General features: G+C 50.6%; 1 protein-coding gene across 1 annotated transcript in view; it reads left to right on the top strand.

The window, feature by feature from the left end:
- The window catches only part of LOC123426062 (endoplasmic reticulum metallopeptidase 1), a 69,040-nt gene that overhangs the window by 28,033 nt on the left and 13,510 nt on the right, over positions 1 to 27,497 (top strand). Inside the window, exons 7-14 of the mRNA XM_045109837.1 lie at positions 569 to 657; positions 3,884 to 4,023; positions 4,119 to 4,281; positions 4,470 to 4,605; positions 12,667 to 12,763; positions 20,948 to 21,026; positions 21,975 to 22,034; positions 23,968 to 24,086. Coding sequence (XP_044965772.1) covers positions 569 to 657; positions 3,884 to 4,023; positions 4,119 to 4,281; positions 4,470 to 4,605; positions 12,667 to 12,763; positions 20,948 to 21,026; positions 21,975 to 22,034; positions 23,968 to 24,086 — 883 coding nt within the window. The remainder of the gene's footprint in view (positions 1 to 568; positions 658 to 3,883; positions 4,024 to 4,118; positions 4,282 to 4,469; positions 4,606 to 12,666; positions 12,764 to 20,947; positions 21,027 to 21,974; positions 22,035 to 23,967; positions 24,087 to 27,497) is intronic.

Raw genomic sequence — 27,497 nt, 5'->3', positions numbered from 1 at the left:
TGCATGGTGCGCGTCCCGTTCAAACTAGCTGGCCGGGCTATGATAACGAGCGCGCAACATTTCACCACTGCCTTTGCCACCGCCGTGCTAGAACTCGCGCATGTCACCATCCTCGACCTTGTCGGCCATGGCTGGTGACGCATCTGTTGGTGGTGACACATCTTCATCTGTTGGGGGGAGGAGCCAATTGTTGTGCCCACCAAGTGCTTGTGGGAATGTCACCAAGGAGATCAGAGAGGAGGGGGAGTGAAGAACTGATGGGTGGTCCTTTCATCTTACTTAAAGCGAGAATCAAATGGTGTGAAGATTTAGTGCAATGTCATCACTTATAGTGGGCCCCACATGTCAGTTTCTCCGTCAAAACACGCTCAATTCACCATTTATTGTTTCGGCAAAAAATTACCGAAAAATGGTACTATCTGCAAACTTTTATGAAAATGGTGTTTTTTATGCATTGTACGCACTTGTGGTGGTTTTTGGCAATTTACTCCATATTACAATGATGTCTGGCTTAAATGTGTTGATTTTGCAATGAATGTGATCCTGACCATTTATCTTTCCTCACCAGATTTAGTTTGTCAATCTGGACCAGGATCTTGGCCTTCTCGTATTTATGCTCAGAATGCAAAGTATCCAATGGCAAATAGTGTTGCTCAGGTTCTTGTTTCTGAACTTCCATACAAGCTTCTAAAATGGTTTACTTAAATTTTGTTGGTCTTCACTTACTTCAGTTTATGTACTTGGTGCTGCAAAATTAGTTGCACATGAAAGGTTTGCTTGTCCTAGCTTCAGGTTATAGGCTAAGAGGTGCCTGTTTGGATTGGTGGTACTTTTGAAGAGTTTTGGTATTTAGTTCAAATTTGCAATAACTATGGCGGCTCCTAAAAAATAAACGCCTCTTATCCAAACATCTCCTAAACAACAAAGCAAAGGTCAGCATAGCAGCTTATCTGTGGTTGACAAGCTCTCTTACAATTGTAATCCCTAAATAAGCTGAGCTGTAAAAAGGTGAATCTTGGTCTTGTCACAAGAAATTGTCCTCTTTGGAGGTCTACCAGTGGCAGCTTGGTGGTGAGCATGTCAGTAAGCCAACGAGGCAGCAATTAAGAAAAATAAACTGGCGATGGCATAACTAACTTACCAGAAAATGAATGACACATTGGCAACTATCTCAATTTGTAGTGTCTAGAGTAATAGAGGTCAGTCAACTGATGTTCACTATTATCATCTTCATCGTTGACAGAGTTTGCCTGTTCTTTTGTAAGTTTCTCTCGACATGTTGCATTTCTTTTTACCTACAGATTGTATCTTTTATCAGAAACCAGGATGGTCCTGAATCCCAATTTCCTTGCTGTGGAGCATTGACAGTTTGACTATTCTGCAGTTACATAACAATGTTGGCATGTTTTTTATTGTAAATCTCATTGTTTTTAAGGCAGTAAGGCGAGGCAAGGCGCTGGGGGGAGGGGGGCTCACTGCGTAAACGATAAGGCATAAGGCAAGGCGGACGCCTTAGAGAGTTCTGAGTAGCAGAATAGAGTAGAATTTGGTTGGTAGGCAACTAGGCATACTGCCATACACACCTTGTTGTTGCTTCTGGTTGTAGAGCCAATATAGCATCCATACTCTTTGCATTTTCTCTTCTGCCCAACAATAATCTGCATCAACATGAACCAATATATTAAAACTAAATAATGTATCACTTGATGCCCAAAATGCCAGATTCCACAAATAATGAACAAAACTGTAAGTGAGGCAGTGAGCAGAAGTGGAAAACAGCTAAACAAGATAACAAGCAGGAGTGCATTCTGCATTCTGCGGTGACATATTACACAAGCAGTTCAAATGAGAAATGACACTTGTCTACATAAAAAAGGTCCACATAACAAACAACACGAACATAGCAAAAGGGGCATAAGGTTTTCCAACTCTCTCAACTCTCAAATCTCGACTCTTAATCAATAGCAACCATCATCAAACTCATCCATGGTGACATTGGTGTTGTCTCCCCCGTCTTGGTTAGCATTGATTGGATCTTGATCATCATTGCTCACATCATCGTCATCCTCAACGTAGTCTGAATCCTCCTCGTCCGCATTGGGCATACTTGAGTGTTGCTCTTCCTCCTCTTCCTCATCTTCTTCAGGAATTGTAGGTCGTATTGTTGTAGATCTCTTACGTAGTGTTGCACACGGACATTTGACTGCCCCCTATGAACTGTAGTTGCTGTCCTAGGCAGATAGCGGCCTCGAAGGTTTGAAGATGCACCAATAGCTACATCAACATCCTCCCATGTAATGTCTCCAGGACAGGCTCGAGCATCATGAGGTTGTGATAGTGATGGGTCAACACACTAATTGCCCCAATCAAAATCCTCAATGACCAAAGGGTCATAGCTATTGTCGCCCACCTTCTCATGCCTCTTTTGAAACCTATGCATATTCTCCCGGTTGTATGAAACAAAGACAAGATCATTCAACCTTTTCCATTGTAACCTGTTCCTTTTCTTTGTATGGATCTACAAAGTACAAACAACAAATAACATTAGTAAATAAGTTGCTGAAATTACTATTGAACAAACACACGTAGTGATAGTGGTTTACTAGTTGACTTACAAATTCAAATGTGCTCCAATTCCTCTCACAACCAGATGATGATGCACAAAGACTAACAATGCGCTTTGCAAACCTTTGTAGATCAATAGTACCAGAAGTTACTGCATTAAACTAATCACTAGCAACAGCATGCATTGTTCTAATCAACCAAGGAGCCCATCATGCATTATTCTAAACATCCAGGTATCCACTAACCACTATAAGAGAGGCAGTGAGTAACCAGCAAAACAACTAGCACAAAGCAGTGAGCAACCAGCAAAGAAGAAAGAGAGCAGAGGAGGGTGGGGGAGAAGGGGGAGGGAGGTATACCTTGTCACTGTTGGCTCCTTGCTGTTGCTTGTTGCTGCTGTACTGGAGAGGAGGAGGAGCTGCTGGACAGGAGGAGAATGAGGAGCTGCTGGAGAGGACGAGGGAGCTGCTGGAGAGGAGGGAGGAGCTGTTGGAGAGGAGGGGGAGGAGCTGCCGGAGAGGATTTGCTGCAGAGGAGGGAGCAGATCTGCTGGGGAGGAGCCACTGGAGAGAAGGAGGGGGAGGAGTGTGTGGATTGGGAGCTGTTTCTCTCTCTCTCTCTCCCCTCTTACCTGTTGGCGCCAGAAACCTTTCTGTTTCCCGCCAAAACTCTGTTTCCCGGCGAAAACAGCTCCTCTGTCTGCCTGGCAAGCTAAGGCGTCCAATATGGACTAAGGCACCAACCTGGACGCCTTAGAAGGCGCCTTAGACGCTCTAACGCTTAAGGCGGACGCCTTACGCAGGGACATAAGGCAGGCTGGACGCCTCGAACTCCCAGGGCGCCCTGAGGCCTAAGCGTCGCCTAGGCGACGCCTTAAAAACAATGCTAAATCTACAAATGCTCTCTTGACTTGTCTGCTGACAAGTATATTGAAGGCATATGCAAGGCAAACGTATTGCATGATTGACATGTACCTGTCAACTGCATCATTGACATCTTCATCATGGAGTACTAAGGACAAAACCTATACACATTTCTTCAAATATTAGCTATGTCAGCGCACCTGCATAATATCTCCTGTCTTTTGTAACAAAGACATCCTACCATTATGTTATGTATCGGATGTACTCCCTCCATTCACAAATATAAGATGTTCTAACTTTTTTTTAACTGAATGTATATATATATATAGGCACGTTTTAGTGTGTTTGTTTACTCATTTCAATCCGTATGTAGTCTATATTGAAATATCCAGAACATCTTATATTTTTGAATGGAGGGAGTATTTTATGAAATGGACTGTGCTTCGTACATGCAGGATATGTTTGGAATAATTCCGGGTGATACAGATTATAGGATATTTGCTGAAGACGTAGCAAAAATCCCAGGACTTGATATTATCTTTGTTCTTGGTGGTTATTTTTATCATACTTCTTATGATACACTGGAAAACCTGCTGTATGTATTATTAAACTCCTGGCCTGATGAAAATTTTAACTTTCCATATGAAATACAGTAATTATTACTATATACTTATCCTTTTTCTGTTTCAGTCCTGGAAGTATTCAAGCGCGTGGTGCTAATTTATTCAACCTCGTAAAGGCTTTCACAAATTCTCCGATGCTGCTAAAAGAGAGTGAAAGATCCAATAAAGCTGTTAATGAGGGAATCGACGATTTGAGAGCTATCTTCTTTGATTACTTGACTTGGTTCATGGTATATTGACTGTATTCTTCCAAATTGGAACGATTATGATATTATGATATCAATGTTCTGAACAAGTTCATTTCATCACTTCCCCTACATTGTAAAATGTCGCTACAATATGCATCACTAAAGGATATGTAGCATGAAATTCATTCATTTTCTTGGGACTAAACTAACATCTTTATTCTTGTGTCCAGATCTTTTATCCACGTGATGTGTCTTTGATTATTCACAGTCTTCCTGTAGCTATTTTCCTTCTTACACCATTGTTCCTGAGCTTCCCAAATATTACCATGATATCATTGTTTCGGACTTTTATGGAGTTAGCAAAAGGTATGTTGTTGAAATGTACTATGAAATGGTGTGATATCATGCTTTACCTACTGGATGTTGTGACATGTGCCTTGAAAGGGGATATAACGCTATTCATCACCCAGGGTGCATAATAAGTTATTCTGCACCAGAGCTTTTCTTATGTTGTCTCATTAAGAATTTATGTTTGATATACAAATAGTTCCGTTCATATTGGCATAAGAAGAAAAGCCCCAGGTGAAAGGATGGCTCCGCTCCGCTTCTCTGCTCCGCCCTCCGCTCCTCTGCTCCGCCCTCCGCTCCCCACCCCCTAGCCTAACCTCGCCGCCGACGAGCCCCGCCGACACCCTCCCCTTGCCATGGCCTTCTCCTGCTCTAGTGAGGCGAGCTCCTCCGGCCACTCGCGCCGCTGGCAGGTCTCCCTCGACGGCTCGTCCTCCGCGCGCTCCTACACCGAGGTCGCCGCCTCCCCGTGCTCCCCGGCTCCGACGACGCGTCAGCAGGCTGCTACGCCGCCCCGTGCCGACCCACCCGCCCCCCCGGCGGCTGGTGTGCGCCGGGTGCCGGCCACAGCTCGCCTTGGGCCACGCTCGGAGGTTCACCAGGAGAAGCGCGCTGGAGCCGCGGCCGAAGTCGACTAGGAGGGGTTCGAGCTCCCTCGACGCAAGGACCGGCGTCGCCGTCCCCGACGTGCCGCTGCGCAGGACCCTGCACCGGCTTGCCACCACAGCCCATCGGCCGAGGAGGCGGCGGGCCTCTGCTTCCGCTGCCTGGACTCGCGCCACAGGGTGCGCGACTGCACATGGGACGTCCGCTGCCTCGCTGCCTTGTGTCGGGCCATGAATCTAGGGAGTGCCCAGGCCGCCGCCGCTCCGGCACCCGCGACCACTCCCCGCGCGCGCCGGCGACAAGAACCACGCTGCCGGTGAAGCCGCGCACCGTGGCGACCCGCACATCGCACGCGCCTGCGACGGGGACCGCGCCGCCTGTGACAAGGACTGTGCCGCCGACGACGCTGCGCACCGTGGCGATCCCCACACCGCCGCCGCTGTCCCCCATGGAGACCCAGGATCGCCCCGAGACCTCGTCCGCTTCGGTGCGAGTCATCCTTGCCCGCTCCGTCGAGATGGAGGAGACGGAGGGCGTCCTGCGCCGGGCCATGGTGGCCACCATCACTGGGACGCGGCCCATCGTCTCCGCGGAAGAGGTGTCCGAGCTGCTGCACACGTCCCTCGCCCTGCACCCCGGCGACTTCTCTGTACACCTCCACCGCCCGGAAGACTTCCTCATCGTCCTCGCCTCCCGTGAGCTCAAGGATCGCCTCGCCGGCGACCACTTCATCTCCGGCCCCCGCTTCTCCCTCTCGATGCGTCCATGGTGCAAGCTCGCGCATGCCGGCTCCGGCAGGTTGGACTACCGCGTTGAGCTTGAGCTCCGCGGGATCCCCGCCCAGGCCTGGCACCTCTCCAGGGCGGAGCACATCCTGGGTAGCCATTGCTGGATCGAGAGGCTACACCCGAGCACGCGCTCCCGCGTCGATCTCGCCACGTTCCGGCTCTCTGCCCGCACCGCGGACCCGACTCGCATTCGCTGCCACGCCATCCTGGAGATCATCGAGTTGCACCCCTCGCGCCACCAGTCGGACGCCTCGGCCATCTCCACCCTCTCGTACCCGGTGTCCGTCACGCTCGCCCGTGCCGAGCTCGACACCCCAGCGCCGTGCAGCCCCGCCCCTGCGGACGACCCCAACGACGGCCAGGGCGGTGACCATGAGCGCCGCGACGATGACCCCGCCAGGCGCGCCCGCCAGCACCGCCGTGGTCGCAAGAGACGCCGCACCGGCTCCACCCCTGCTGGCCGCGCCGACGGCATGCAGATGGATGACCTCCCCTGGCCGCGTAACCCGCGCCCGCAGCGTGCTGACGACATCGCCATTGTTGCTGGTTGGGCCTCGACCTGCGTAGCTCGACGTACGGTCGCGCGGCCAGCGGCGCCCCGCCCGTTCCGCATCATCCGGCCTTGGCCTGGCCTACGCGGGGCCCGCTGTACCCGCCGCCCACACCAGCCCCCTGCAAAAGCGCAGGACAAAGCGGTCAAACCTGCGCTGCCCATGATCCCCAGGCCGACAGGATTAGAAGTTGCAGAGGTGGAGCCCACCCTCGTGACCCCCGCGGGCCAGGATCGCTCGCAGGGCACCGTCATTGGCAGGGGCCCCAGCACGGATTTGAATCAACAGCTGCCCGACGCGGTTGTGGGAGACATCAACACACCGCGTCGCGATGCACCAACTCCTCCTGCCCAGCCGGATTCGCCGCTTTTTGTGGGGTCCCTCTCTTTGCCGCTGGGCCCCGAGGCAGATCCGCTGGCCCGACAAAGTGACGCCTCCCCTGCCTCCCCTGCGTCAGCTTCTGCCAAGGCGTGGCCCACCCCTGACCAACCTACGACACCAACCGGCCCCCCGGGGGAAGAATCATGGGAAGAGGCGGAAGGATTTCAAACTGTGAATTCCGCCCCACCACACGAGGAGCTCCTGGAAGCTTCCGCTGGGAAGGACCTGCGCACGGGTAGCCCCCCATGGCCCAACCAGCGACCCAGAGCGGCCCAAGCGCCAGGCCCACAACGCCGCCTCCACTGGACGACCCACGGTCCGGCCCCACCAACGGAAGACCCACTTTGGGATCCCCTACACGTTTTGCATCACCTCCGATCACCATGCGCCGCTCCCGCCCGCGCGCCAATCACGGCATTGACACTCGGCGACTTCCTGGCTGCAGCGTCCAGGCAGCTCTGCGCAGCCCTGCCGACCCGAGGAAAGAGGCAGCGAGGCCACCCGCCAAGCTTCTACACCCCCCGACGCGGGCGCTTTGCCTCATCAGTACCATGCAAGGCAGCCGGTCCTCCCATGGCTGAGCGGCGTGCGCAAGTCCACATCCTGCGCACACTGGGAATCGTCGGGATCAACCAGAGGATCACCGACGCTGAGATGCAAACCTACGACGGGCTCTTCGCCACCCCGCTCCCCACAACCGTCCTCACCGCCATAGCCGCGCTGGTTGATTGTGAGCTCCCCTCTGATCCCACAACGGCGCCGATCACCACGGTGATCGCGGGCAGCCCGATCGAGGCGTAGCTGCAACCTGCGCCCTCCCGTCGATATCTTGTTCCATGAATTACGGCCCCAAGATCCTTGTGTAGAACGTGCGCGGGCTGAACATGCGCGCCCGTCGTCTTGCCATTAGATCACTGATTGTAACCACTAGTGCCTCGGTCGCTTGCTTTCAAGAAACAAAGATGGAATTGATCTCTTCGTCGATTGTCCTCGAGACCCTAGGCTCGGAATTCGACGACTACGTCTACCTCCCTGCGACTGGTACCCGCGGCGGCATCCTGCTGGCATGGAAAAGTCGAGAGGTGGCCATCACTGATCCCTCTTTCACCACCAATACACTATCTGCTAGGGTCTCCAATATGGCCGGAGCTAGTGTTCCCTGGTGGATCACTTTCGTCTACGGCCCACAAGACGATGCTGGCAAGATCGCCTTCCTGCAGGAACTCCGCGACGCTATGTGGCGACTTCAACCTTATCTACCGGGACGAAGACAAAAACAACGGCAACGTCAACCGCCGGATGATGGGCCGATTCCGTCGCGTGCTCAACGACCTAGCGCTCAAAGAGGTTTACCTCAATGGACGCCGCTACACATGGTCGAACGGGCAATCGCCTCCCAGGCTTGTCCATCTGGACCGGATCCTCTGCACTGCAGACTGGGAGGAGCTCCACGGCGAGTGCCACCTGCGCTGCCTCGCCTCGGTCGTCTCCGACCATAGCCCCCTCCTGCTCGACTGCTCCCCGGTTGCGCCAACCCATCGGCGATTCCGCTTTGAGGACTTCTGGACACGGCTCGACGGCTTCCAGGACATAGTTGTGGAAGCATGGGTCTCCGTCCACGACGACGATCCCTTCGGGCGCCTCATGCTCCGCATGCAGGCTACTGCACGAGCTGGAGCTCCAAGACAGTGGGCAACGTGCGCCTAAAGCTTGCAGTCTCCAAGGAGATCCTCCTCAAGCTCGACACTGCGCAGGAGAACAGGATGCTATCCCTGCATGAGGATTGGCTCCGCCGTAAGATCAAAGCATCCTCCCTCGAGCGCTCCATCGCTCGCCAGCGAGCCCGCGTCGCGTTCCTCAAAGACGGCGGCGCTAATACATCCTTTTTCCACCGCCAATGCACGTACCGGCGGCAGAAGAACATGATTCACAGCCTCACCGTGGGTGACGACGTGATCACCAACCCCAGCGACATGGCAGCTTTGGCCTTTGCACATTTTGACGACCTGCTTGGCTCCACGGTACCTCGAGAGTGCACCCTCGACCTGTCAGACCTCATCACGCCGGCCGACCTTGCCGACCTCGATGTGCCATTTGGCGCAGAGGAGATTTGGCAGGCGCCGACCTCGATGTGCCATTTGGCGCAGAGGAGATTTGGCAGGCGGTAAAGCGATTACCGGCGCGCAAGGCGCCAGGACCAGATGGCTACATCGCCGAATTCCTGCACACCTGCTGCCCCATTGTTCGACAGGACTTCCTCGACGTGTTCCAGCAGCTATACGCGCTAAGGGGACGAGGTTTCAGCTCCATGAACCAGGCACTCCTCACGCTGATCCCCAAGCGCGCGGACGCAGCCGGCCTTGCCAACTACAGGCCCATAAGCCTGATCCACCTCGTGGCCAAGGTCTTCGCGAAGGCCCTGTCGCTACGCCTCGCCCCCAAGCTCAATGACCTCGTTAGCGCGAACCAGAACGCGTTCATCCCAGGGTGCAGCCTGCACGACAACGTCGTCCTTGTCCGGCAATCTGCGCGCCTGCTACACCAACTTGGAGCCCCGCGCGTCCTCATTAAACTGGACCTAGCACGCGCCTTCGACTCGATTAGCTGGGCGTTCCTCTTCGAAGTCTTGCGCCAATACGGCTTCGGCAACCGCTTCCTGGACTGGCTGGCGATTCTCCTCTCAACAGCCAGCTCCAAGGTGCTCTTAAACGGCGCGCCTGGCCCCGCCATCTGGCACCGCCGCGGCCTGAGACAAGGCGACCCCCTGTCGCCCAGCTCCCCGTCCTCGCGGTGGACACCCTTGGGCGCCTGCTGCACCGCGCCACCGAGCTCGGCATCCTACAGCAACAACACCCCCGTCGCTCGCTTCCCGTCGTCTCGCTCTACGCCGCCGACGTGATCCTCTTCTGCCACCCCTCGCGCGGCGACATCGAGGCGGTAAAGAGCATCCTGCAACTCTTCGGGCGTGCCTCTGGACTCCAGGTTAACTTCCTGAAGAGCTCTGCCACGCTGATTCGCTGCGACCCCGTCGCAGCCGCGCCCGTTGTCGACCTGCTGGGGTGCCCCATTGTGGACCTGCCCATCACCTATCTGGGCATCCCATTGACGATCCGGTGCCCAACTGCAGCCCAGCTACAGCCCGTCGTCGACAGGACCGCCGGTATGCTCCCGTGCTGGAAGGCGCACCTCATGAACAAGGCTGGTCGCCTCGCATTCGTTAAAGCTGTCCTGAGCGTGATACCCATCCACCAACTACTCGTGCTAGCACCACCGAAAAAGACAGTCAAAGCGCTGGTGAAAATCCAGCGAGGGTTCCTCTGGGCAGGGCGCGTCGATGCCCAGGGCGGCAACTGCCATGTCAATTGGCAACGTGTTGCGCGCCCAATTACATTGGGTGGCCTCGGCGTCCGCGACCTGGAGCGCTCCGGCCTGGCGCTGCGCATGCGCTGGCTGCTGTCAGAGCATGGCGCGGCCTCGACCTGCAATTCTCGGCGGAGGAGCGCGACTTCTTCTTCGCCTCCACCACCATGCAGCTCGGCAACGGCCAGCAGGCCCTTTTCTAGGAAGACAGATGGCTTGAGGGGCGTGCCATCCGAGAAATCGCGCCCCTGCTGCATGCATGCATCCCCAAGCACCGGCGCAAGCTGCGGACTGTGGCCGACGGGTTGCAAGCTCATAAATGGGCACGAGATATCCATGGCATGCTTGGGATCCAAGAGGTTGGGCAATACCTACAGCTCTGGCACAAGATTGAACACACGACGCTCTCCGCCGAGCCTGATCGCCTGCTATGGAAGTGGACTGCTAGCGGCACTTACACCGCGCAATCAGCCTACAAAGCTACCTTCCATGGTTCCATCCCATGCGATGCCTGGAAACTCACCTGGAAGTGTTGGGCGTCGCCGCGTGTCCGCTTCTTCCACTGGCTCGCCCGGCTCGATCGCTGCTGGACAGCTGACCGGCTAGCCAGAAGAGGGTTGCAGCACCCCCCACGGTGCCCCTTATGCGACCAGGAACCAGAAACCTTGCATCACCTCCTCCTCGCCTGCCCTTTCGCCCGACAGGTCTGGCACGAGGCCCTGGCCTGGCTAAGGATACCCTGTCGCCCACCTGATGGCGAGGACTCACTAAATGCTTGGTGGACCACCGCGCGACGAACTACGCCGAAGCTAATGCGCAAAGGCCTCGCATCCATGACCCTGCTCGTGCCTTGGATGACATGGAAGCACAGAAACGGCTGCGTGTTTGACAGAGACCGCCCCTCGACCACTAGCCTGATTGCGAAGATCAAGGAGGAAGCAGCGCTTTGGGCCAGAGCCGGCGCACTAGGCCTCAAAGCCGCGATCCCGCAGACCTGGGATGTCAACTGATTTTCTTTCCTGACCCTGTAACTACCTCCTAGGAGGATTGTAACTCAAACCCCTATCTTTTCAATGAAATGAAACGCAAAAGTCTATTGCGTTTTCTCGAAAAATATTGGCATAAGAAACCAAAATATAAGTTACAGTACTTACAGAATTTACATTATGTGTGTGTGTGTGTGCATACTATTGTAAGCGTGAGTGTAGAATATACTCCTAGTAAAAAGTGCTCAAAATATAGTAATCCATGTGCAAAATATAGTACTTTTCGTAAAAATGTACTCCAGAATTACTACTTAGGTACACGATGTTGTATATAGTTTTGTTAGGGGTGTAGAATAGCAATTCTATTCTACACTCACACTTAGAATAACGTTATTTTATACTCCCTCCATTAAAAAATACTCTGTATAAGTTATATTAGTTTTTCAAAAAGTCAAACTTCTCTAACTTTGACAAAGTTTATAGAGAAAAATATCAATTCTACAATAGCAAAGTGGGTTATATGAAAATTTTCTTTTGAAACCATATATTTCATTTTATTTGCACATAAACTGCTTTTTTGTTTGTACACAATGGTGTTATTTAAACTAAGGTTCCGATAATATTTTTTTGCAAAACTTGTATTCAGGTATCTTTTAATAATTAATAATGTATATTAAAAATCATAGAGGTATAGTTAATTTGTTTGAGATGTATATTGAATAGCATGTGTAAATTGCTTATTCTACATCCCTAGTAACACTATACAAAATTTAGTAAAATAGTGTACAAATTGTAGTAGTTCCGGATTATTTTTTTACTATCCAAGTTGGTAATTTACTACATTCTTCAAAAAATTACTATATTTTGTATACCATAATACTATATTTTGTGTACTTTTTACTAGGGGGGTAGAATAAACTATTGTACACTTATACTTTGTTTAACATTCCTATATTCACATGTATGTGTCCTACTATATGTAAAATTTCAGTAATAAATATTTTTGTGCTACACAAGTTATTAATATGTGGATCTATAATGGCAAATACTAAATCTACCAATGACATCTTACATATGCATATTGAACATCTACGGGTACATGTGGATTTGTTTCGAGAATTCTTTTGAATTCCTTTGTTTTTTGGCTTGGGATGAAGCTTAGCTTGGTCAGTATATACAATCATAGTACTGACTATTTTGTAGAAATGTAGAGGATTCCAATTTGGGGCACAATATAATCAAATAACAAAGCTGATTACAGTTTCTCATTTCACGCAAATAGACACGGAATTACCATGTTTTGTTGGAAAATAACATGAGAACGTAGGATTGTTGGTAAGGATTTGTACTGTACTTCCAGAACAGTATCATGCTGGCCAACAGTAACTATCTCACATGCACTCGCAGGAATGTTGCTTCATGCATTTGGTGTCATCCTTGCAATAGTCGTGCCTGCTATGGCTGCAGGCCTTAGATTGTTGTTCGCAAAGAATGCAATGAATTGGTAACAATATGATCTTTCTGGACATAATGATGTCTGTTCATTTTTGTTGTCACTTTTATTCCAATTATCTAGCAACTATAGCATGCAATTTTTTTCCTCATACAAGTTAAGATAAAGTAGCGACCATGCGGCATGGTTTGCATGGGCTACTCCACCATAATTTGTCCTATGTATCCCACTGCTCTTCCATATTGCATTATCATCCTATGTCTCTGTTATGACCGGTACAACGTACCAACGGAGGAGGCCCAATGGGCAGGGTTAGTTACGGGCTTAGCCCAAGTTATCTTAGCTATATTAGAGTCCAAGTTATATTAGAGTCCAAGTTATATAGGGTTTAGTGGAGGCAGTCCTCCTTTATAAACACATGTACCCCTTCGATATTAAGCAGACAATAAACAGTATTCTGTTGTCGTCTCCCTCAGGAGACGGGAGCCCCAAACCCCAGCCGCCTCTCTCTCTCTCTCTCACACCGCGACGGCGCCCAACCGCCGGCGCCGGCGTCCCGAACCTCGCAGCCCGCACTTCCACCCCTACAACCTACGTCCGAGACCTGGTAGAACCCTAGCCTCTACCAATTTGGTATCAGGTAGCTTGGGTTCGATGAGTTTGTCGGACCTTCCCACCACCACCGCCGCCGCCACCACCGCCTTCCCCGCCACCTCGCAGCAGCTGCCGCTGCCGCCGGCCACCTTAGGTCCGGTCGCCTCCGCTACCGCGGCCCTGGCGGCCGAACCCGCCCCCGTCCTCTCCCCGGCGGAGATGTCCTCGGCGATCCGCGACCTCAACCTGGCGGTCTCGAACCTCCGGACTTTCCTCCAGGCTCCGTACACAACCCCGCCACCATCGCCTCCGCCGGCGGCGCCCTTCGTGCCACCGCCCCTAGCCACCGTCACGCCCCAGGGCCTGTCGATCACCCAGGTCCGGTGGCTGCCGTCGCCATCCCCGCTACCGACGCCGACCTACACGCCGACCTACACGACGGCGCCGCTACAGCCGACGGTGTTGCAGCCACCCGCCCCCACCTTCGGTGGGTTCGGCGGGTACACTGACCCGTACGCCGGGAGCTTCGTGGTGCCGCAACACTCTCCTTCCGCCACGCTGGGTCGTCACGAGGGCACCTACGCGGCCTCGCCACACGTGCAGCAGCCGCCCCGCTTCACCAAGCTGGAGTTCGCCACCAACGACGGCACCGTCGACCCCCTGAACTGGTTCAATCAGTGCGACCAGTTTTTCAGGGGGCAGCGGACCATGGCGTCCGACCGCACGTGGATCGCCTCCTACCACCTCCGTGGCGCCGCCCAGACGTGGTACTACGCCCTCGAGCAGGACGAGGGCGGGATGCCTCCGTGAGAGCGCTTTCGCGACCTGTGTCTCCTCCGGTTCGGCCCCCCCCATACGTGGGAGCCACTTGGCCGAGCTCGGTCGCCTTCCCTTCACCACCTCGGTGCAGGACTTCGCCGACCGCTTCCAGGCGTTGGCCTGCCATGCGGCTAACGTCACGGCTCGCCAACGCGCCGAGCTCTTCGTCGGCGGCCTTCCCGACCACATCCGGGTTGACGTCGAGATGCGCGACCCCCAGGACCTGCAGACGGCCATGTATTACGCACACGCGTACGAGCAGCGCGCCAACGCCCTGCAGCAGGCGTTCCCGGGCCGCGGCATGCGTCCCCCGACCCGCCCCGCCCCGGCGGCCGCCACCCCGACACGCCCCGCCCTGCCGGCCACTACTGCGGCTGCCCCCACGCCGACACGCACCTTCCGGCGCTTGACGTCGGCCGAGCAGCTCGACGCCACCACACTCTCCGAGGCCGGCGTCACGACCTACGGGCCGGTCGACGTGACCGCCTTCGTCGTCTCCCTTCATGCCATGGCTGGCATCAAGACGGCAAAGACGATGCTGCTTCCAGTGACGATCAACGGGGAGCGTCTCACCGCGCTCGTGGACACGGGTTCGATGCACAACTTCCTGTCCGGGGACGCCATGCGCCGCCTCGCACTCCAACCGGCGGGCTTGGAGAAGTTCAGCGTCACCGTCGCCAACGGGGACCGCCTTGCTTGCCAGAGGGTGGCGCGGCAGGTTCCCGTCCTCATCGGCGATGAGCCATTCTCCATCGACTGCGTCGGCATCGACCTGGGCTGCTACGTCTTCATCCTCGGCATCGACTTCCTGTCCACTCTCGGCCCCATCCTTTGGGACCTCGATGTGCTGTCCCTCATCTTCTGGCGCGAGGGCGGCCGTCGCGTTCAGTGGACAGGCATCGGCGGCTCCGGCGCCGCGACCCCGCAGCTCCAGTTGATGGCAGCCGCACTGGACGAGGCGCATCCCCTACTGGCCGACCTCCTGCAGCAGCACGGCGACATCTTCGACGAGCCACAGGGCCTCCCTCCCGCGCGGCCCTGTGACCACCGCATCCACCTGCTGCCGGACACGGCACCTGTCGTCGTGCGCCCGTACTGGTACCCTCAGCTGCAGAAAGACGAGCTCGAGCGTTAGGTGGTGGTCATGCTCGCGCAGGGCATCATTCGGATTTCGACTTCGCCGTTCTCTGCCCCGGTGCTCCTTGTGCGCGTGCCCGACGGCACATGGCGCTTCTGCATCGACTACCGCGCCCTCAACGCCGTGACATCCAAGGACAAGTTCCCCATCCCCGTCGTGGATGAGCTCTTGGACGAGCTACACGGAGCGCGCTTCTTCACCAAGCTCGACCTTCGCTTGGGCTACCATCAGGTGTGCATGCACCCTGACGACATCGAGAAGACGGCGTTCCGCACTCACCATGGCCACTTCGAGTTCCTGGTGATGCCGTTCGGCCTCTCCAACGCGCCGGCGACCTTCCAGGCCCTGATGAGCGACGTGCTCAGCCCTTACTTGCGCCGCTTTTTGCTTGTTTTCTTTGATGACATTCTTATCTACAGTTCATCTTGGGCGGAGCACTTACAACACGTGGCCATCATCTTCAACGAGCTTCGAGCGCATCGTCTTCACCTTAAGCGCTCGAAGTGCTCGTTCGGCACGACCTCCGTCGCATACCTGGGGCACGTCATCTCGGCGGACGGGGTAGCAATGGACGTGGACAAGGTTGCCGCCGTCGCGCGTGGCCGACCCCGCGGTCACCGCGGGCGCTCCGCGGCTTCTTGGACCTCACCGGCTACTACCGGAAGTACATCCGGGACTTCGGCCTCATCGCTGCGCCATTGACGCGTCTCCTTCGACGCGACGCCTTCTCCTGGGACGAGGAGGCGACTGCGTCATTCGAGGCTCTCCAGCGGGCGCTCACGACGGGACCCATCCTCCAGATGCCGGACTTTGATATGTCGTTCGTGGTGGACTGCGACGCCTCTGGCATCGGCTTCGGCGCCGTCCTCCACCAGGGCGAGGGACCGCTTGCCTTCTTCAGCCGCCCCTTCGCCGCTCGCCATCACAAGCTCGCGGCCTACGAGCGCGAGCTTATTGGGTTGGTTCAGGCGGTGCGCCACTGGCGGCCTTATCTTTTGGGCTGGTCCTTCCGTGTGCGCACGGACCGCTACAGCCTCAAGTTCTTGCTGGACCAACGCCTCTCCACAGTTCCGCAGCACCAGTGGATCAGCAAGCTCTTCGGCTTCGACTTCACCGTCGAGTACCGCCCCGGCCGTCTCAACACGGTCGCCGACGCCTTGTCCCGCCACGACACTGAGGATGTCGCGGACGACGTCGCCATGGCTGGCACTATCATGTGCATCCGCTCCGGGCCATCTTTCGCCTTCATCGACGACATTCGCCGGGCAACTTCGAAGGCCGCGGACGCGCAGGGCCACCGCCTTGACGCCGGCGAGCTGGACGCGCCCTGGCACTTGGACGAGGGGCTGCTCCTACATGGCCGCTGCATCTTCGTGCCCGACCATGGCGACCTGCGCCACCATGTCCTGAACTTGGCGCACTCTGCAGGGCACGAGGGCATGCAGAAGACCCTCCATCGTCTCCGTGCTGATTTTTACATCCCCGGTGATGGCGCGATGGTCCGCGACTGGGTGCGGTCGTGCGTGACAGTGCCAGCCGAACAAGACGGAGACACTACGACCCGCGGGTCTACTGCAGCCGCTGGACGTACCCTTCCAGGTGTGGGCGGATATTTCCATGGAATTCATCGAGGGCCTTCCCAAGGTGGGCGGCAAGTCCGTCATCCTCACGGTGGTTGACCGCTTCTCCAAGTACGCGCACTTCATCGCCCTGGGTCATCCATATACAGCCGCCTCTGTGGCGCGGGCCTTCTTCGACGACATCGTCCGCCTCCACGGTTTTCCTTCGTCCATCGTCAGCGATCGTGATCCCGTGTTCACGGGACATGTCTGGCGGGATCTCTTTCGACTCGCGGGCGTGAAGCTCCGCATGAGCACGGCGTTCCACCCTCAGACAGACGCCCAATCCGAGGTGGTCAACAAGGTGATCGCCATGTACCAGCGCTGTGTTATTGGTGATCGTTATGTACCTGCGCTGTGTTACTGGTGATCGTCATGTACCTGGCGCTGTGTTACTGGTGATCGTCCACGAGCTTGGATGGACTGGTTGGCGTGGGCGAAGTACTGCTACAACACCTCCTATCACTCCGCCCTGCGGACCACACCTTTCGAGGTGGTCTACGGGCGCCCACCTCCGGCGATGCTCCCTTACGAGCCTGGGACGGCTCGGTCCGAGACGGCGGGCGACTTACTCCGCACCCGCGACGACATTCTGGCTGAGGCGCGCCAGCGTCTTCTCCAAGCACAGCAGCTGGCTCGGAAGTACTATGATGCTCATCATCGCGAGGCGGAGTTTGCGGTGGGCGATTGGGTGTGGCTGCGCCTCCTCCACAGGACCACGCAGTCTCTGGACCCGCGCTCCAAGCGCAAATTGGGACCTTGCTACGCTGGTCCCTTTCGTGTGCTGGAGCGTGTCGACACACTCGCATACCGCTTGGAGCTGCCAGCTGGTTCTCGCCTCCACGACGTCTTCCATGTCGGCTTACTGAAGGCCTACCGCGGGGACCCTCCTGCAGCGACGCCAGCCCTTCCTCCTACTTCGGATGGCCGCCTCCTTCCAGCTTCCGCACAGGTGGCAAAGATGCTGCAGGCGTAGCAGCGTCGCGGCGTCTGGCATGTCTTGGTACAGTGGACCGGCCTGCCAGAGGAGGAAGCGACTTGGGAGAAGCTCAACGATTTCCGCCAGCAGTTTGCAGATGTTCAGCTCGAGGACGAGCTGTTTGAGAAGGCGGGGAGAGATGTTATGACCGGTACAACGTACCAACGGAGGAGGCCCAATGGGCAGGGTTAGTTACGGGCTTAGCCCAAGTTATCATAGCTATCTTAGAGTCCAAGTTATCTAGGGTTTAGTGGAGGCTGTCCTCCTTTATAAACACATGTACCCCTTCGATATTAAGCAGACAATAAACAGTATTCTGTTGTCGTCTCCCTCAGGAGACGGGAGCCCCAAACCCTAGCCGCCTCTCTCTCTCTCTCTCACGCCGCGACGGCGCCCAACCGCCGGTGCCGGCGTCCCCAACCTCGCAGCCCGCACTTCCACCCCTACAACCTACGTCCGAGACCTGGTAGAACCCTAGCCTCTACCAGCCTCCCACTGTTCTTTCATATTGCACTAGCACATATGCCCGTGCGTTGCAATGGGAAGACCCCAAGGCACAAATGAGGCTCAGAGACATCGGATCATATTCTTCTTCAAACAGCATGTTAAACACATACCTTTAGGATCATATGCATATCTTCTAGCATTGCCTGACTTTTTTTGTCGTTAAGTCACTCTGTTCCTTCTTTGTCCATACATTATTTTCGGGTCCCTGTTTAAGCTTGCCGATGCCCGTGCTTCGCAACGGAGCAAATGCAGGTTGATATGAATCCGGGGTAGCCAGGTCACGGGATATGGGTTGCTGATGACAATAACAATGGACCAATTGAGAGTAAGATTATACAGGACGCTAGTTCGGAAATGAAACATGATCCTGAGTCAATTGATCCGGGAGAATAACGCAAACTTGGGATTATTAGTGTGAAATTTAAATGTAGGACGGGAAGAAATACAATTATTTAATGTACTAATGATGCCACAACCTAAATAGATCTTGTGCTATGCAACTTGACATCGTTGGTCAACAAATATAGTAGGTGTGCTAGATACACCATCAATGACTGTTTAGGACGTTTGGATAGTCGAGATTGCTCGCATATGTTTAACTCTTGTTTTTTATATTAGTAGATATTTTAAGGAATTCACAAGCTTACTGCCGACCTACACTTCAAAAAATAATTGAACTTGTCACTACTGTATATTCTACTACTGATAGACATGTACAAAGTAACGCAAACTTTTTGTCAAGAAAAGCAGTAACACAAACCTTGCATATTTCGAAGATAGCAAATATCGTTAGCTCTAGAAACAGTTCTTAGCAGAGTCCAGATCAAAAGTTGCATTTAGAAATCAAATGTAACTTAGAATAACGTTATAATCCAATTGATATTCTTCTTCATCTGCATAAATTGGATTATCTCATTACACTGATCCCCTTTGATATTAGTGTCTGCTGTTGAACATATGTATATTCTCCGTTCTTTTCTTCTCTGAAGATGAAGAAGAATAAATTAATGGATGGCAAGAGGGATGGATATAGTGTGTGGATGCATCTGGCAACAGACGAGGACTGAAAATGACGGAAAGACAGCCACGTTTCCTCCTGATAATCGTGACACAGATAATCTACAGGTTCTGGTGGGATGCAATGCCGACTGATTGCCTCATGGCCTATTGAGATAATCCAATTCATGCAAACAAAGTGGACATGAGTGGAACCTAGCTTTTGTTTGGGTGGCTGATAGCCTGACAACTATAGTGTGAATGTGTGTACACTTACACAAAGAAGCTACTCTGTTGTCTGTACTAAACTCTTGCTACGGTTCTCCCATGGCGCAACGCAATTGCCGTCTCCTCCAGCTACATCTCAAGGGCCACCGATCAGAAGATCATCACCACCCTCGCATTGGTCGCCGACGCTCATGATGGCCAGAGTGACAGGCAGGCACAATCTTTCCTTGTGTACCCACACCACGTCGCCGAGGTCATCCAGCAGCAGACCGGAGGTTACGAGACCAGCAGCGTATGGGAGTCGGACTGCACACTGGTGCACTGCGGTGGCATGGTGTTCTCGCAGGTGGGGCTTGAGGATTGTCAGCAGGAACGGCATCATGTTGTGGGGACTGCAACCGTGCAGCTCGCAGGCACAGAACACATGAACACAGTAGCGGCGGTGGTGATGCCGGTTCAGGAAGGTGAACTGAGCATCAAAGCCTTAAGTCGGAACTCATCCGACAACTCTTGTCTGGCATCCAGAAGCCCCTGGGAAAGTCATGCAGCAATTGGGCTGGAGCTTCGGTTGAGGGAGTACATGTGTATTTATATGTGCGTACATCGGCCTCTGGAACAGCCAAAGGAGTACCTGCCGGACACCCATGGGCTTGGCGCAGGAATTAGTTTGTGTCGGAGACAGTTTGGGGCACAGGAAGGATTGGATCAAAGAAGAGAGGTAGGAAATCGGATTGGATCAAAGAAGTCTGCTGCGGAAGCGCATCGAGTTGCTGTGTGGGACGTCCTCCTGGAGAGAGGAAGGATATTGTCAAAGAAGGAGACCGTGTCTGGTGTGTAATGCATTGTGTTTTTTTTAGGGGAAGGAAGGAAGGCCCAGCCCAATTAAGGATGCAATGGACCGCCCAACAATCTTTAACGCACAGAACACAATCAATTACGTAAAAGAATGCACGGAAAACAAAAGAACGCAAAGACAACAACTAATAAATGTATGGAGGACTATGAAAGGCGCCTCCCTTTAATATTAGGTATAGATTAGGTATAGATATAGATTATCTCTCTTTTATGATGCTGTCTCACTATCATCTGCCTGCAAGGGCATACGCCCAATCTATGCTTGTTGTGCAATAGTAATGTTTCTCCTGTCCTGTTGGAAACCTGATGCATTGTTGTATCCTTCAATAACTTTATTTGACCACCTTCAGACTTAAACATGGGCCCTAAAAATCATATTTTTTCTATATGGGCTATTTTTTGAAATATTTAAAAGCGAGCATATCCTTTTAATACCACTTAGTTCATGTTATTTCCAATTGAAGTTTACATGTATATATTTGTTAATTTTGTGCATGCAGGTTTGCTCACCCTTGTTTGGCATTTTTTATGTTTGTCCCAGCATCATTGGTCGGTTTATTGCTGCCAAGGATTATATGGGTATTTTTCTTATACAGAGCATGTAGTTTGTATTATGCTTTTACCGTTTCATTTGTTTGCACTTTGCATGCTTGTATATTAAGTCATTTGGCATTGATAATGAAGAACACAAATGTTACTTGTGTATTGTGCTAGTAATTGATACTCCCTCAGATCCAAAATAAGTTTCGCAGTTTTGAACTAAGGTTAGTTGTTCAAAGCTGTGGCACTTATTATGGATCGGAGGGAGTATAAAAGAGAAAAGTTCCACTTTCCACTCGGTCTAAAAACCGTCAGAGTTGCGGTATCAAACTTCTGAAACAGTGTCCTTTTAAACCTCAGGTGGTTTCACAAGCGGGTTTGGGTGATTTGGATTTGACATGTCATTCTTTGCTCGCTTATGTCACTGGCATGAAGAAACAAACAGTGGGATTTTGTTTTTACAAAATTGATTGAAAACGTCCACAAAATTTGAATATGGAAATGCAGACTTCATCGATTTAAAATAGTAGTTTTGCTTGCATGCTACTTCTTTTTCTGTTGACCAAGCATTGCACAAACTATTTTTTCAGCTGTGTTTCTGTATATAATCTTTCAGTCAGGAGAATTAGATTTTAGTCAAGTCAACTGCTTCTGTTCTGTAGCTTGTTTGCAGAGTAAAATTAGAGTGCCTATGTTACTCTTTCTGCTGAGACAATTTGGTTTCAATGAATAATGGTACTTTTATTTCTGAGGCAGATCAGTTTTATCAGATATAAGGTTTTAAAACTTCGATAAATCTGCATAATCTATTTCATTAATAGGATTTGTACAGTTACATGTAACTTGTTGATTTGGACAGTAAAGCACATGGAAGTTAGTCATGATATTGTCTTATGGTTCAGTTCTCTTTGTTGTCATCCAGTTAAATTGCCATGTTGGTAGTAGCTTATACCTTTCAATTAAAAGAACTTGGTTCTTATATTTTAGGGGCTATCAGAGCAATCACACTTTTGGGGTGCCTTTGGTCTCTATTCTCTAGTAACTCTGGTAAGTTCTTTAGCACCTTTCATTTCCATTTACTTTGTTGTTTAATTCTCAATTTCTATCTGATTTTTCCAAGATGATTCTTAGCAATACCTTGAGAGTGGTTATTACTTGTTACGTTATCTTAGTTATCTTTTGAACTTTACTACTCCCTCCGGTCCAAATTAATTGATGCAGCTTTAGTACAACTAAAGCACCAAGTTTAAAACCTATATTCTTATGAACCAGTACTTCTGGACCAAGCAAGTCTAGTGTGCATGAGGATCAATTTAAATTGGTGATCGATTGCCAGACATAATGTTTTGGCCTAGGCATTTTGATAGCTCGTTTTATAGTTATAGGCTTAGAGGTTCCCATGAAAGGTTAAACTAGGTTTTATGTATTTGTGATTGACATAACTGTCTACATATAAACAGTTACATATGCACTGCCATATTAGCATGTGCAAAACAACAAATATGTTACTGTCCAATTGTCAAATGTTCCTTTTTAGTTTACTTTTACCACTTTATTGTAGGAGACGTGTGTTTGTGCACGCACACATGAGGTTGGGGTGGGGGTGGTCCCATCACCATCTGATTACCGCTTTATTGCTGTGGGACATATGATGTCTAAACTATGGGTCGGTTGATTGTATCGTATCCCATGAAGATAGCTACCCAACTATCGGCCTTCGTCTACCTATATAAGGACCAGGCAAAGCCCATCCAATGGGAAGGGTCACCCAGGAGCCTCATACCTATCACCTGGCTTAGGCCCAGTTCTTTTGCTAGCTTTTAGAATAAGCTGAAATAAGCTGCCCCCTGCCTAGCTTATTTTAGAAGCCCAACCAAATTTATTTATTTAGAAGCCTACTAATTAAGACTGTACTAGTAAGCTTCTAAAAATATATTTTTAGTTGAGCTTCTAGAATAAGCTGGGTAGGGGGCAGCTTATTCTAGAAGTCCAAAAAAGCTACCAAAAGAACTGGCCCTTAGTAGATAGGAAAACACCATTGCAATTCTCTTATATTGATCAATAAAGATAGCCAGACAGCTATTACCCATCTAGGGGCCTGAACCTAGGCACTGCGCCTCTCTCTACTCACTTCGACAACCATCTCTGAATCTTCAGATCGGCGATGCATTACTGGTTTTACACTGCTCAAATATCGTCATACAAATATCTGAATGTGCCACTACCCGTTTTTTGATGCATTGTTACCTAGAGAAAAATAATACTCCCTCTGTCTCAACTTTGTACTAACTTTAGTACAATGAACTGTTAAGGAAGTTTACTTCTTTCCTCCTTAAAGGAGTTACGTTCATTATTGTAAGAGCAATCTCATTAGCTTAAATACAAGCAAATTCTGCCAGCAATTTTCTTACTCCCTCGGATCCGTATTAATTGACGCTGGTTTAGTATAAAGTTGTATTCCCTCCGTTACAAAATAAGTGTCGCAACTTCAGTATAACTTTGTATTGAAGTTAGTACAAAGTTGAGACACTTATTTTGGGATGGAGGGAGTATTAAACAAGCGTCAATTAATTTGGATCGGAGGGAGTAGAATTTTAAATTTACATTTAAATTTTGAACATTTATTTGTGGATCAACATTTTTTACTGTTTTCAGTGGGCAACCTGGGACTTGACACGTGCATCCTGTATATGGCAAAATTATTTCTCATGTATAGCACTACTGTCTGTCGACAACCAGAAGCCTTGGTTGTAGAAATACTAGTTGAATCATGTTATACTATTAATTTCTTCATGCACAACATAACTATGAAACATGCATGTTGTGGAGGATAGTACCACATCATCGCAACTAAAGAGCAATTAGTTTAGTTTAATCTTCATATGGTTCCAAACTTGTTTGAATTTCTAACATATTATTGTAGAAAAATGTTTCCTTGCTTAACACTTGTTTTGGGCTGTTGCTATATCATTTGGCGCAGGCTTACATGCTAGCTGGGCTGAGTGGAGGTTTTCTAACATTTTTTATTTCGGTGTCCCTTCTTCTTGGGCGATTTATCTCTAGCGTCAGCAGGAAGCAGTTGGGCCAACAATCACCTAAGTAACCATATTCTTATACTATTTTATTTTATTGAATGTTTATCATAATAATGGCATCAACGATTTTGCTTCTTCAGTTCAATAATAAACACTTATTTTTTGTTTTGTGGCAATCCATCCCTAGAAATATCAGAAGGCCAGTTACACTGCTTTTGGATGTTGGTATTCGGGGTCAGAACCGTGAAGTGGTATTTCATACGGCCCGAATCAGCTGTGTTTGTGGCCTTGCTATTGATGGCTGGAAACACTCGCTAATACCAAGCCTCGCTCGCGCCCACATGCGTACAAGGAAAGAGACAGCCTAATAAGGACACTCCTAAACCAATACTAATACTCCTTAGCACCTCCGCACAAATGCAAAGTGTATGCAACAGCATCGCGTTTGAAGAAGTGTAGCACGAGAAAGAAATGATGGGCTGAACTATGAGCAGCACCGCACATGATTTCCCGTGTGGTGCCCTCTAGCTATGCTCTCGTGATCGAACACCTAACGCTACCTCCAGCAGTTTGTTGCCGCCTGGTGCTAATCCTAGCCAGCGCGTGCACTTGCCTAAAATCTATCCTCTATACACGCCCTTGCGATTACCCACCTCTCCCCTATCGCTGTCACCCTCCGATCATCTGCATCTTCTTCAAAGACAACAAATCTTTTTCCTACATTAGACATGAGACAAAATACCAGGGACGAACACAAAGGACGAGAAAGAGAAGCTCTGGTCGAGCACAATCAGGCAGTGGAGATTCAGATGGGAGTAGAGAAAATCTGGAAAAAACAAGAAGGCTCTGCTGGAGTAAAACGCAGTTCCCTGATTAGTGTTATCAATTGCCACATTATTTGTATCAAGTTGTCAGATTAGTTCCCAATCTTTCGTTTCCCGCTCCTGTCCTGTTCCTAGATTAGTTGTGTGAAGTTGTCAGACTAATCATTATCAGTTGACAGATTAATTTTATGAAGTGGCTAGATTAGTTGTTATTAGTTGGCATGTTAGTTAGTTATCCATAGTGGACAGATTAGTTGAATCGAGCTTGCAGATATGTTTGCCGAGCATGGCATTCTCGTGCCACCTTGTTGCCAAATATCCCAGCGGCCTAGTGTTGAACATTGATCCTAAGCCATACGAATCTAGCATGTAACACATCATATATCACTTTGCGGTCTCACGTACGGTAATTCTCATGGCTGCCACCTTACCTTGGCTGGGACCGTTTGCGAATTTTGGCTCACGTATATGAATATGTCGCTAGCAATCATATGTCAGAGAACCCAGGTTGACATGACTAGTTATAGACCCAAGTGACACAACCGTACAGGAACAGACATACGTAACTGAACAATGCAGTTGTTGGTCATCAACGTGTGTAGACAACTAATAGCAAGCTACATGGACTTTGTTACACCGTGTGACATTTCCCTGTAGGGATAGACACAATAGCAAAGAAGGATACACGCCGGTCAATCAATGTGTCCGGAGCAGTAGCAAGCTACCATGGCTCAGTGGAAGCACAAAGAGGAATTTTCCTGTAAAGAGGGCTACCAAAGGCACACAACTAGGTGTCGAATCCCACCCATACCAATGCACGTCACACGTACGCACAACATGCACGATATGCGTAGATACAACATGGCATCACAACATAACTCTATGACTCAAATATTTATTAATAACTCATGAGAGCCAACATAGTGTGATATTACAAACAGTGGTCACATGACCCAACACTCAGTCATACAAGCATCAAGCGGAAGCATAACATGTCTGGGTATAGACATCTACTAAATGTGTCTGGAGGAGTTTGAAATCTACAACAACCCTCCCAAAGGAACCAGACCTTTGTCTGGGATTTCCAAGCTATCGGGTCAACATCGAGCCCATCTTAAGAACCACTAGTGAGACTCACGTTTCCTCTGCGAAAACATACTTAAGCAACCGTGAGTACAAAGGTACTCAGCAAGACTTACATCAGAACTATTTACATATGCATCATTATGAACGAAGGGGGTTGTGGAGTTTATTGCAGCAAACTAGTTTTGACTCTTGGCCAACCTGTACTACGGCTACAAGTAGTATCTTTGAGATAAGAGAGCGCACACGAGTCCACATGTTCACCACATCAATACACCACTATGGATCCTCTCCCGTCTCCCTACGTGAAGGCCATTCATAGCACTCACACTTATCTTGCGCATTTTAGAGTATCCATCTCAAGTTGTCTATGAACCATATAAGCATTCCAAGTAGTCCATATCCGCGGACACGGCTATTTGAATAGATGAATTAACCCTACAGGGATGTACTTCTTCACACATGTTTCCACCACTTAGCGCCATGTACATGTCATGTACTCCCTCCATTCCCTTATACAAGACCACTATGGAAAATACATTTTGTATCTATATAAGGCCACTAACAGTAATCGAGGCAAACATTAATGGCGTTTCCTCGTAGTAGCAACTTATTTAATACTTGCATGCATGTAGACATAATGACACTTAGCTTCTTTCTTCTCATTCCTTCCTTGCATGCATGCGGCGTATTAATGATCTAGGTTAACAAAAAGAAAAGTTGGCTTGCAAAGCATTCATTAATTTTTGCCTTGGACCTGTAATCTTGGTTTGTGGCCTTGTATAAGGGAATGGAGGGAGTATCTCGACAACATTCAAGCGGAAGCTTGACGTGGATGTAGACCACGACCATTAACCACACAAGACTAGTCTAGGTTTATCGCCTATTTGAGACTGAACCCGCGAGAAAGTCCGGTCGAAGTTTCCTCTACGGCCCCAAATGATGTGAGCAGGGTTCCACAAGCCCACCATTCGGGTGGCACTTGGTACACAGTACCACTGTGCATCTACCGTACTAAAATCCCCCATCGAGTAACGCTAAACATGGTCGCCAACACTTGTCCTACGAACACCAGAAACTAATTTCAACTCCTGGATAGAGATCAAGGCGATTAATAAGTCGAGCGGGGTCATATTTCAGGGCCCAACGTATGATAGTAGCTGTCTTGGATCACATATACAGAACTCAGTTCTTAAGGATGTCCCAATGAGACAACCCACCATGTACTCCTACATTGCCTCTCATCGCTACCTTAACCAAATCGGATTCACACACTTCGCTCTCACACAACAGGACATGAACACATCCATTCCGATTCATCATCCAGATGGATCAGACCCTACACGACTCTAAGCATAGCAGGCACAGTAAGCAATCATGGATGAGTAGGCACAACAAGGCTCAAACAGTTGCTACTCATGTTGAGTAGTTTTAACTATTTACTGTGACAAAGATATGTCATGCAAAGGAATGGGTTTAGTTACAGAGAACATGTAACAGTTGAATCGTTGTTGTCCTAATGCAGTAAAATAGAGTAGAAGCGAGAGAGTGGGTTTATATCAGTATGC

This window comes from Hordeum vulgare, chromosome 2H (genome assembly GCF_904849725.1).
Source record: "Hordeum vulgare subsp. vulgare chromosome 2H, MorexV3_pseudomolecules_assembly, whole genome shotgun sequence".
In the NCBI taxonomy this organism is placed as follows: Eukaryota; Viridiplantae; Streptophyta; class Magnoliopsida; order Poales; family Poaceae; genus Hordeum; species Hordeum vulgare.
Note: the sequence above shows the minus strand (reverse complement) of the source record. Positions and strands in the feature narration are given on the sequence as shown.